Genomic DNA, 13,338 nt, shown 5'->3' on the forward strand with positions numbered 1-13,338 from the left:
ACACCAACCCGGTCGTTATTAAAAGCCCATTCTCATTCTAATGTGGTCTCGGACGCCAATAAATTGCACAAAGCAACAGCGGACCGTCCCCTTTCAGGCACCCTGAATGTTATCGATCTCACCAGAGAGGGCTGGAACGGGTCAGGCTTTGGGAATACCCGCGGGTGCTCGGAACCGTGCGCGCGGCAGCTCTCCCTAAGGCTTGGACGCGAAACAAGCAGATGTCTCGAGTCACACCGGATCACAGGTTGTTCTGAAAGGCATCCAGCCTGGCACAGCAGTAACGGGCACCGGTCCAACATTTCTCTAAGGCGCTACGCTGTTTGTGGAAGGCAAGCAATAGAAAATACAAACACCACATCTTCAAATAACAACTCAAAAGTAAAATTTGTGCATGCAAAGTCTGATAGTTCACGGAAGTATTCTTGTGCACTCAAACGGACTGATGCTCTGGATTTAATGACACAGGCGGACTGGGTCAGAACTGGGACTTGCTTTGATGACAGAAAAGCTCATTACAATAGATCAACTGGAATCAGCGCTGCTCCTTCGTATATCGGTGATGTACACAACTCTGACTCATCTGCTACTGGCACTCCCAGGGGTCATAATGCATCCCATATCTACCTCTTAATCGAGCTAAACTTTCCTAAACGTTTTCGTGACTCACACATTCACATGCGAGGCAATCGCACAGAGCGCGCGAGAGAATATTCAGCACCCGCTCAGTGGACAGCGCCAGTCTCCGTGCACGAGCTCGCTTACTCGAGTGACTTTGCTGAAAGTTTGTTGCTGAGGAATTGGAACATAAACAATAACAACAACTGCGCCAAAAATCGTACTAATAACCACAACAACAGCAGTCTTGGCGAACAAAATGCAAATGAAACTCAAAATGTTTCTGGCAGTGAAGAGCGCGACTCTATAAGAGGGGAAAGCGCACGTTCTCCTTGCTCCGGTGCGCGTGCAGAGTGTGGTGACTACAGCGCCGACGACAGCTTAACCGCCGATGGGGGAGCCACGCAGCCGCAATTAAAGTCCGGTAAACGGGTGTCATTACAAGCTGAGGGTGTCAGTCAGCAAGAGGAGCAGCTGGAAGCCGCGGCTGAGTGCGGTAGGAGGGAGGGACAGTTAGAGGGCGGGGTGAAAGGGGAGGGAAGGGGGGAGGGTGACAGACAGCCTGTAGAGGGAGAAAGGGAGGAAAGCATAGAGTGGGTGATTGCAGAAGACACAAAGGAAGAGGCAGTGTTAGAAGAGACAGATTTACTGAGAAAAAAAGAAAAAGGTCAAGGCAATGGCACCTCTCAGTCAGAAAGAGAGAGTGACGAAAACAAAGAGGGAATGTGGACTGAACAAAATGAGCTTAAATATGGTGGAGATGGAGTGAGAAACACACAAAACGATCAGTACAGTGAGAAACTAAAAGCAGTAGAGAGTGATGAAGTGCAGAGAGGAGAGGAGCAAGAGTACAACGAAGAGCATACAGGTATCCCTCCTGTTGGGCGCTCCCGTAGAGCTGCTAATCGCCATCCCCATTTCCCCCAATATAACTACCAGGTTCAGGTAGCTGAGAACCAGCCTCCTGGTACCTCAGTCATAACTATGACAGCTGAGGACCCTGATGCTGGCGAGGCAGGCAGACTCAGTTACAGCATGGCCCCTTTAATGAACAGCAGGTCCATGGATTACTTCCAAATTGACCCAATTACTGGCCTTCTCACCACCACACACATTCTGGATCGTGAACACATGGACTTGCACTACTTCAGAGTTACTGCCACAGACCACGGCTCACCACGCCTTTCTGGAACAACTATGGTGACCATCACCGTGGCTGACCGTAATGACCACTCTCCTGTGTTTGAGCAAACAGAGTACCGTGAGACCATTCGAGAGAATGTGGAAGAGGGATATCCTATCCTGCAGCTACGAGCAACGGATCTTGACTCGCCGACAAATGCCAATATACGCTACAGATTTATCGGAGAAAGTGCACCTGTTGCACGCTCTGCTTTTGAGATTGATCCACGATCAGGCTTGATCACGACACGAGGTATTGTTGACAGAGAAGCAAATGAGCGTTATACATTGCTGGTGGAAGCAAGCGACCAGGGGAGAGAGCCGGGGCCACGGTCAGCCACTGTTAGCGTCCATATCACTGTGCTGGATGAGAATGATAATGTTCCACAGTTCAGTCAAAAGCGGTACGTGGTTGCAGTTAGAGAGGATGTTCGACCACATTCCGAAATCCTCAGAGTCAGCGCCTCGGACCAGGATAAAGATGGGAATGCTGCTGTGCACTACAACATAATCAGTGGGAACAGCCGAGGACAGTTTGCTATTGACAGTGTTACTGGAGAAATCCAGGTGGTCGCGCCACTGGATTTTGAGACAGAACGTGAGTACACACTACGACTGCGGGCTCAGGACAACGGCCGCCCCCCTCTTTCCAACAACACTGGAATTGTGAGTGTGCAGGTCACCGATGTCAACGATAATCCACCCATTTTTGTATCCACACCTTTCCAGGCTACAGTGTTGGAGAGCGCTCCTATTGGTCACTCCATTCTCCACATACAAGCTATTGATACAGATAATGGTGACAACGCACGCCTAGAATACCGTTTGACGGGGACTGGCACAGATACACCATTTGTTATCAACGCTGCCACTGGTTGGGTCACAGTGAGCTCAGAGCTTGACCGTGAATCGGTAGAGCACTACTTCTTCGGTGTTGAGGCTCGAGATTATGGCGCCCCACCTCTTTCCGCCACAGCTAGTGTTACAATCACAGTAATGGATGTTAACGATAACCGACCAGAATTTCTACAAAAAGAGTATTACGTCAGACTAAATGAAGACGCAGCTGTTGGAACAAGTGTGGTCAGCGTAACCGCAGTTGACCGTGATGTGAATAGCGCTGTCACATATCAAATCACCGGTGGAAACACACGTAATCGCTTTGCCATTAGTACAGCAAGTGGCGGAGGACTTGTCTCCCTGGCACTGCCTTTGGACTACAAACAGGAACGTCGCTACGTGCTAACAGTAACTGCTTCTGACAGAACTCTCCACGACACCTGTCAGGTGCACATCAACATCACAGATGCCAATACACACCGGCCCGTATTCCAGAGCGCTCATTATTCAGTAAGTGTTAATGAGGACCGGCCTCCCGGCAGCACCGTGGTGGTCATAAGTGCCACAGATGATGATGTTGGAGAAAACGCACGTATCACTTACTACCTGGAAGACAATATTCCACAGTTTCGTATCGATCCTGCATCTGGAGCGATCACACTTCAAGCTGAACTAGACTATGAAGACCAGATGACTTACACTCTTGCCATCACTGCTCGTGACAATGGAATCCCACAGAAATCTGACACCACATATGTGGAGGTCAACGTTAATGATGTAAATGACAATGCACCTCAGTTCCTGAGCCCCAGGTATCAGGGTGGAGTTAGTGAGGATGCTCCACCTTTCACTAGTGTCCTGCAGATCTCCGCTACTGACCGTGATGCTCACGCCAATGGCCGTGTCCAGTATACGTTCCAAAATGGAGAAGATGGTGATGGGGATTTCACTATTGAACCAACCTCTGGAATAGTCCGAACCGTCAGGAGACTTGACCGTGAAAGTGTTCCCTTCTACGAGTTGACTGCATTTGCCGTGGATCGTGGTGTACCACCTCAGCGTACACCTGTACACATTCAAGTCAGTGTTATGGATGTCAATGACAATGCTCCAGTGTTCCCTGCTGACGATTTTGAGGTTCTAGTCAAGGAGAATAGCGCCGTTGGGTCCGTCGTGGCTCAAATTACAGCGACTGATCCAGATGAGGGCCCAAACGCTCAGATTATGTATCAGATTGTGGAAGGCAATATTCCAGAAATCTTCCAGATGGACATTTTTTCAGGTGAACTCACCTCTCTAATTGACCTTGACTATGAAACACGGAACGAGTACGTAATCGTTGTCCAGGCCACATCAGCGCCGCTAGTCAGTCGTGCCACTGTGCGCATTCGACTGGTTGACCAGAATGACAATGTGCCCCAAATGCAAGACTTTCAAATCATCTTTAACAACTTTGTATCCAATCGATCCAACACCTTCCCAAGTGGGGTCATTGGACGAGTTCCAGCCCATGACCCAGATGTTTCGGATCGTCTCTACTACACTATAGATCGTGGAAATGAGCTGCACCTGCTGCTGTTGAACCACACGAGTGGGGAGATTCGCCTCAGTCGGAAACTGGACAACAACCGACCATTGGTGGCCCCGATGCTCATCACTGTCACTGGTAAGACCAAAAGAGGAGGGAAAGATGTGAGGGAGAGGGGGAGGGAGAAAGAAAAGAAAGAAATGGGGAAATGAGGCAAGGGCTATTAAGGTCATGAGGATGAAATCAAATCAGGTCAAATTGGTTTTGCTAACTCTTTTCTTCAGAGCTCTATTATGAAATAATGCTGAAGGCAATGTGTCAGTGTGTAGAGATGCTGTTAGTGGAAAAATGAAAAGAATAGAAGATATCTTTGGAGAGAGCTGACCCTTGACTTGCATTTTTCCATCTATAGACATTTAGCGATCGATGTAAATTACTTTATGCTGGAATGATTTCTTACTGATATTAGCAGGTAACAATACCCTTCAGGAGTCTCAGTGGTAACATGAGCGAGTGTAAGTGCTGAGGAGAGCATTGCTTGGCCACAACGGCTGATGTTGTTGATAGCATTGCTGGGAAGTGTAGATAATTGTGGCTTTTGAAAGGTTATACATGGTGAGTTGTTATTTACAGACATTGTGACTAAATGATAAATGTATCAAGATATGTGGGTTTTTGTGGCTGTTTTGTGTTTATTTATCAGTTAGAAAAAATATTGCTGATTTTGTTCCTTTTTTTAAACCTTATCTGGCAGTGTGTGTGTGTAAGGCATATAGGTTGGGGAGTTTGTAAGACCGCAGTGTTAGACAGCTCAGTTACCCTCTGGTAAAATTCTCTCTCTTTCCTCTGAGGGAAGCACACTTCCGTTTCCATCCCCCTCTTGCTCTTCATTCCTCATTCATTTTTTGCCTCCTTGCTGTCTATCCCTTTCTCTCCCTTTTTTTTCTCACAGAAAATCTTTTTCTGTTGGGTTGAATAGTCTAAATACGTGTTTCTAAATAAGCGGAGCGGCTTATGAATTGTGCGACTTTATCAGAGTTTTGATGTCCCAAGGGCAATGGAAGGTTAATTTGAAGGAATTTCCTATTAAGTAATTCCTTTGTATTCCAATTCACCCAGAGAAACAGCAGTTACAGTTTCCTAATGAGCACAGCTCATTGTCTGTAAGATGAGATGACATAGTTTGAAGCTCAATGTCGCTTTTATCTTGTTATTCTCCAAGCAAGGCAGATGTGCTTATATGGATGATTAGTTGTAGTGTTTATTTTGCTATGCGCTTAATGATGTGATGTACAAAATGCACATTTGAGGTGTAGCCAAAATCATATTGTTCTCAGAGATAATGCATGTATGCCAAAATAAATGTGTATGTGTACATACTGGTAAATGTAGTTTAATAGAGGATTACAGACAGTCCTCTTATCTCGCATGCTCTCTCTCTCTCTCTGTTCTACTTTACTTTGAGTGTAATAGGACGTCCTTAGGGGAAGCCTGGCTTTGGAAACAAACGGAGCACAGTAATCAGCTGTCAAACTAGTGCCCAAGATTTTGTGTGTGTGCGTGTTTGTGTAATCAGATGGTTTAATATTCGTTCATGCAGCCATCTACATTGTTTATGCCTACATCTGGGTTTGTTTGAGCATATAAGTTTGTGTGTTTATACGCGTGTTTGTGAGTGTGTGTGTGTGTGTAAGTGTCTGTAGTTGTGTTTTTGGCTGATGGGGGTAGAAATATATTTCCAGGTGACTAATTCCAACTATGAAGGGCAAATACATCTAAGCATTTTTTGTGCAAAACACACACACATGAGACTTGGGGCCTGTTTTGGTCATGCTAGTTTGTAATTTCAATGTTTAGAAGCGTGTCAAATGTGAGAGCTGCTGTTGTGAGAACTTGTCAGCATGTGCGTGTATCAGGTTTGTTGTGTCAGGCAGTGAAACCTGGATAACCTATACTGTAGGGACCTACAAAACCTGTGTTTATTTCATGTTTTTGTGAGCTGGTAAAAGGTATGTGCATGTTTTCCTTTGGCCCTAGCAAGAATTGCATCAAATACACACTCTTCTAACGATCCCTTGTGCAAAACAAGCCTAAAATAAAGTTCACTTAGGCCGAGTAAGTGAACTAGATTATAAAAGATTAAAAGGGTCTGAGAGACAAATAGAGAGAAATACAGTGCAGAAAGGAGAAATGATGGGTTTAGGGAATTTTCAGAGGAAGAAGAAGAAAACAGACTGAGGAAGAGAAGGTAACAAAACACAGAAGTGTGGAATAGAGACTTGGGAAATGGAGGGAGGTGAATGATTGACAAGTGATTGAACAGAAGGAATAGAAAGAGGAAAGACTCGCTGAGTTCAGGTCTACGCTTTGAACAGCTGAGAGGAAAATTATTTCAGATGAAAGAAATGGAAAATTGCCCTCTTTGAAACCTACCATACAGCTCTAAATATGCTTTATAGTGAATGGCTGTGTGCGTATGTGCATGTATGCAATGGTTCTGTTTGTATTTGTGCCTACACTTACAAATCATCTTCATGACCAGTATTTTGATCAGGTTTAACAGTAAAATACTGAAAAAAAATTTCTTCTTGTTTTAAGCATACATTTCACAAAATTTTGAAAGATTTGATAGAAAAAAACCCAAACAATTTGTCAATGGGGTTAAAAACACTTAATTCAAGATATATTCTCTAAAAGAAGTCTTAATATATCGGCTTATCAAATAAATGCATCTAATTGTAAGGGTAAGTAACCATTTTATTGATGATATAAATAAAATGACATACTCTACTATTCAAAAGTTTGTGGATAAGGGGTAAGATGTGGGTAAGATTTTTACAATTTTTTGAAAGAAGCCCCTTAGGTTCACCAAGGCTACGTTTATTTGATCAAATACATTAAAAACAGTATATTGTGAAATATTTTTTACAATTTAAAATAAATTAAAGTTTTCTATTTTAATATATTTCAAAAAGTAGTTTATTTCTGTCAAACATCATTACTCCAGTCTTCAGTGTCACATGATCCTTCAGAAATCATTCTAATATGCTGATTTGCTGCTCAAGAAACATTTCTTTTTATTATCAATGTTGAAACAGCAATTATATTAAATAGAAATCTTTTGTAAAATTATGCATGTCTTTAATGTCAGTTTTGATTAATAATAATAATAAAAAAAAATCTCACTGACCCCAAATTTGTGAATAGTGTACAATATAGAGAAATTGTTTAGGAGTTATAATCAGGTGCTGAATAGAGTATCTATTAAAAGTTCTTTCAGGCAATGGTCCAAAGCGGACTCTTTTTTTTTTTTCTTTCTTTCTTTTACTGATAATTTTAGCAATGAACCTGAGTGTAAATCAGTTGATTGAGTCAATAAGTGCAATATGTTCCTGGATCAACATCTTTGTTGATCCTGGGACAACATTCCAATCAACCAATCAGATTTGAGGGGCTAGTTTTACAGTTTATGTCAAGTTTAGGCTTACAGCCAGGGTTAGGTGCTTTTACATCAGTGTTATTCACCTCTGATTTTAATGAGAAGTTATAGATAGGGTTAGGTTTAGGGGTAGGGATAGGGTTAGCACTAAATTTTCGGAAAGGAATATTGTTCCAGGATCAACAAAATATGTTGATCCAAGAACATGTCTTACTTGGCAAAATCATGGTGACCTTCCACTGTCTGCTAATGTCAGATGCCATAGACACATATTAAACAAAAAAGCAAGGAAACAAACAGACAGAGACATGCTGGTGATTTGACTTATCCTCTGTGGGAGCTCGAATGTGTTGATTTAATCAGCATGACTAATAATATTTTCCTGCTCTAAGCTTCATTAATCATTTAAATAAATGTTTTGTTTTGTTTTGTTTAGTTTTATTTAGATGTTGAGTAACCTGTGTGTACCCCTGAACATGTTGTGCCCGTTTATAGTAATTAAGATTATTTTCTTGTCAATTTTCCATAATTGGTATTATTTGTTTGACCTCAGTGCTTATTGGAATATGATAGAAAAATGACAGACAAGAAATTGCAGATTTGCTTCCGTTGTGTTTTTGTGCCATGTGCTTTTATAGTGCATTAGTTTAATGGCTGCATGGTGTGTTAAAGAGAGAGACTGGGGACTGATTTCGGGAGGTCAGTAGGGAGTCACTGCCTTACAATCCCTTAATCAAACCAGCTGCCTCCTCGTACCCTTCCCCCTACCTCTCCTGTACCTCGTTCTCTCCCCCTACACCTTCTTTTTATCCGTCTTTTCCTCATCTCAGTCTCCCACAAACACACTTTCCCGGATCTCTTGTCTGCTTGATATTGCCTTCATCTTTCTGACGTCTATGTAAACACTCCTGCTCCCCTGCCTCTATCCTTCCTCCTCTAACCCCTTTCACTCTCTCTCTCTCTCGCTCTCTCTCTCACACACACACACACACACACAGGGTGACATTTCATCAAAGGAGGATATAATCTCCTTAGACACTGAGACATCCAGTGACATTAAAAACTTCAAGCCACGGCTGTCGTCCTCACACGTTGCACTTGACAAACAAGAATTTATTTCTCCAGCCATTACAACACTTCATTCATACACTTCATCACTGTGGAAAAACTGTACAAATATTTTGAGCTAAACTGTAATTTACAAACAGTATTTGCAAACAGTGTTTGGTGTGGTGAGCCAAGCGGGATTATTGGATCTTCAAAGTGCCCCAATTATGCTTTTTCGAATGTTATCTTATATGCAGTGTGTAATATAGCTGTTTGTGAATGTAAAAGGTCTGCAAAGTTTTAAAGATCAAAGTGCATGACAAATAAAGTTATTGTCTCCTAAAAGAAGGAATCGATTCTGAACTGCCAAAACAAGTCGTCAACAATTCCAGTCTCATTTCTTGTTACATACCTACGTAACAAATTTGCATAATGGTCTTCATTGATTGCAAACAACATCTACTTTGACCCGCGTTCATACACTGTAGTTGTAGCTGAGGCCTGGAAGAGTTTGGTTTGTGTTGTCGACATGTCGAAAAGAAGCTATTTTCAGTGCTGCAAATCTACTTTGCATGCCCTTCAAAAGGATGAGGACTTGTGCTGGAATTGATATGAAAAACCGAAGCCATCGTTACTGTTTGCATCACTGTGTATACAAGTGCTGAGGAAGCCTCAAGAGCTGAAATTCAGATATGGTAATAGGTGTTTTGTTTCTGACACACGCTGTAAGCAGTAGACCAATCACAACATACTGGGCCGTCTGACCAATCAGAGCAGAGTATGCTCGTAGAAAAGAGGGGTTTAGAGAGACTGAATCTTTGAATGAACTGTTTTCAGACTCTTTGAGAAAAGAGGTGATGTGCGCAACACATCGCATATGATTATATGAAGAGTTCAGATGCAAAAGCCGCTCTGTCAAAAATGAGATAATGATATTGAGCAGATGCTCTCCACACATTCGTAGTATACGTTCATCAAATACTTTCGCTTCAAATACGCTAAATCCCAGCATCAGCCCATTCAGAAATACTGGTTCATTGGCAGAAACCTTTACGCCACTTTCCTCTGTTAGCAAAAGCCTCTAAGTCCACAGAAGAACCAATCGGAAGACACAAATCAAATCATATGATTTCAAGATGAATGACGTGTACGTATGAGCTGGCTTTCAATTGCAAGTTTTTATCATGTTTTGACTGTCGTTACAGTGGCAATGACAGGATTTCGTGAGTAGCAAGTAAACACAACAATGTTCCTTTTGCTGCTGTATAACTGACAGAAATGGACGTTTTACTATGTCTTGTTGTCCAAAGAGTTGGACTTAGAGGTTGTTGCAAAAAAAGCACACATGGACAATCAAATTTGTTAAATACCAATGAATTTTTGAAAATAAGGCATTTTAATAACTGACTAATATCCTTTTCATTGCCATTAAAGTGAAATTACTGAACCTAAACATATGGGCCTGGTAAAAAATGCTCATTTAAAAGAAAACATGTCAGATGGACTTTGGTCAAGTTTTTGCATCTGAACTCTTCACATGTTATTTGAATAGATTTATTCTTCTCATTTTTGTTATCTGTAATGTACATTAGAGTGTTTTGTGTTCAATTTGATGTTATTTAATTAATGCACTTTAGTGTTGTGTTCTCCAGATGGTGTTTTGACCTTGTGCACCGTCTATACACGAGTATTGTCTGTGTTTTATAGACAAGCCACTTACAATGAAATTATGGTGGTTATCTATTTTACCACCTGTATTATGAAGGTGCTGATTTTGGGAAAAAAGCAGATTTTGGTAGTTCACTTAGATGAGTATATAAACAATATATCATGAAATATGTGGTTATAAGTTGTAAAATATACAGGCACTAATATGCCATCCCATAATACCTGACACATTGTAACTGTAATTTTTTACAGTGAATTTCAGGCAACCACAGCTATCAGTTTTGTACCCTAAATTTAACATGATTTTTTACAGTGTAGTATAGAGGCTCTGAAATTGCACATTTTATCTTTAAGAATGCAAATTTGTTATAAATTTGGGGTATGGATTAAAATGGCAGGTGTGGTTGAGTAGAAAGCACTTTTTGTTTCTGTCTGTGTGTTTGAGAGAGAGAAGTGGGGGATGGAAGATGTATTTTATGAGAAATGCTTATCAGCATGAAAGGTATGACTTTTAAGTGGATGACATTATGATCTAACGTCTCTCTTTCACCCCTCCCCCATTCATTTTATCTTCTGTGCTTTTATTCTTTCCCATCCCTGACTCCTCCTTACCAGCCTCCAGCAGCCTCACCCCTCACCCCAAGCTCTCTCTCTCTCTCCCGCTCACTCTCTGCTGAATCATTTCCTCTTCTCTGAGTAATTTTCTTTCACTCAATTTAAATCGACTTTAGAGTGACTTGCTGCCAAGACCATATTCATGCACTTTATTGCAAAAGCATTTTTAATGTATTCAGGGGGAAAAATCATTTAGAAAATGGAAAAGCAACTGTGAAAATGTCATCAGTGTTGTACAAACTGCATGGACATTCTGAATAACACGATTCAGAATTGGCAGGGTGTTAGTGGTACTGGAGTATCAAAGTCCTTCAAACACAAACAGCTCTCCCTCATGCTTCGCTGGACACTATAATGATAATAGTGCAATGGGGTGTGTATTTTCAAACTCACAGCCCAAAAATTGGTGCATGGTCCAAAATTAAAGCCAGTGGCTGTAATATTTAATCCCAAACAAATATAGATGTATAAAGCTGAGACTTTTCTGGGTAATGTTTTAGCACCCAAAGGAAATATTTTCCCCTTTCAAAAGAAAAGCAAGCCCAAATTGTTTTTATATACATTATTTTTATGATAATTAAACACATTTCGCCCAGCTCTCATCACTGTAATGCAGAACAACATCAACAATGACATATTGTTTAATTATATAATTTATACATCATAATGATATTTGTTGGACTGTATTACGGTATTGTTTTACTGTAAAACATTATTATATGTGACCCGTGCTGGCAAAATGAGTCGGAATGCACAAATTTTCAAAAAAATGACTGAGCTACATCCGTTTAAAGTCGAGAGTCAGCAAAGTTGATTTTGAGAAAAAGTTAGTTTTCTGAAGATTTCAAAGCAAAATCACCTAGCAACGTTGCATCTTTTCCTCCAGTTCTTTTCTTAATAATCATTACTATATTAATAATCACAATATAACTATTTTTATTTTATCTTTGTTTTTAAAAATAAGAACAAAGGTGCAAATGAACAGTAGTGCAGTCAAGAGCAGCAAGGGATTTCGCCTTTTCTTTTCTTTTTTGATTAACACTGAGACAGGCCTATATTAAGACCTAATATAGGCCTACACAAATCTAATATAATGTTACACATCAGACATCTGTGTATGTGGAGATCGCGCACTCTCGGAGACCACATGCGCGCTTTGGAAAAGTCAGTCAGCGCGATAGTTTTGTTTTCATCAGCATGGGTTTGAAAATCACATTCACTGGTTCGGACTCGCTATGAATTCGCTATGAATACTCACCAAGCTGGAATGCTGCGCTTTGTAACGACAGGCCTGCCTACAACATGTGGTGAGAAGAGTCGTCTGAGAAGTGAGCAGAGAAAATGGTAGCCTACTCCTCTCAGAAAACGTACAAATAAAGATAATTTTAGATGTCGCTTGACAAGTGTGTAATGAACTAATTTTTGTACAAACTTTAAATTCGACAAAAACTGACATTTTTCACTTTTTTGCCTGATCCCTGTAGCTCAAAATTATCATCCGACTCATTTTGCCAGCACGGGTCACATATTAAGGCATGGCCACAAAATTTTGCCTACAAAAATGTCCATTGTCCACTGCCAATAGTGTAGTTTTGCGCAAAGCACCGCTCACACAGAAGTCACGTTCAAACCAATCCAGACAGCAACATGATGTGGCCCAGATCCGGCCCACATCTGGTACATGTGGATTACATGTGGACCAGATGTGGGCCGGATCTGGGCCGACACTATGTTGCTGTCAGGGAAGCAACTGTTGGTTGGTCAATGCTGCACATTGTGAAAAAAATAATGCAACATCTGCACAAGGAAATATTTTGCTCTTATGCGAAATTTTCGATCATGCGAAATGACTGATTTCACCTGCAAAATTTCACTGAGCAACGATGCATGAATGCACCTTTACACTAATAAGCATCTTATGAGAAGCTCCATTGAGAATTACAAAAAAAAAGTGCTTGCTCACAACATGAAAATAATAACACTGAATGAAACACAGCAATAAATAAACAAAAATAATAGTTCTAAAAATCAACTACAATTTCTATATACAAAACATAATGTCTGAAATGTAATCTGGACATGTTAAAAAAACACTCCACTTTTTCTGAAAATAGGCTCATTTTCCAGCTCCCCTAGAGTTAAACAGTTGAGTTTTACCGTTTTCGAATCCATTCAGCCGATCTCCGGATCTGGCGGTACCACTTTTAGCATAGCTTAGCATATTTCATTGAATCTGATTAGACTGTTAGCATCTCGTTAAAAAATGACCAAAGAGTTTCAATATTTTTCCTATTTAAAACTTGACTCTTCTATAGTTACATCGTGCACTAAGACCGAAGAAAAATTAAAAGTTTCGATTTTCTAGGCCAATATGACTAGGAACTATACTGTCATTCCGGCG

General features: G+C 41.0%; 1 protein-coding gene across 1 annotated transcript in view; it reads left to right on the forward strand.

Moving 5' to 3' along the window:
• The first annotated feature begins 1,205 nt into the window (after positions 1-1,205).
• celsr3 (cadherin, EGF LAG seven-pass G-type receptor 3) overlaps positions 1,206-13,338 on the forward strand; it is a 93,048-nt gene continuing 80,915 nt past the window's right edge. Inside the window, 1 exon segment of the mRNA XM_051903887.1 lies at positions 1,206-4,306. Coding sequence (XP_051759847.1) covers positions 1,342-4,306 — 2,965 coding nt within the window. The 5' untranslated portion in view covers positions 1,206-1,341.

Source organism: Ctenopharyngodon idella, chromosome 8 (genome assembly GCF_019924925.1).
Source record: "Ctenopharyngodon idella isolate HZGC_01 chromosome 8, HZGC01, whole genome shotgun sequence".
NCBI lineage: Eukaryota > Metazoa > Chordata > Actinopteri > Cypriniformes > Xenocyprididae > Ctenopharyngodon > Ctenopharyngodon idella.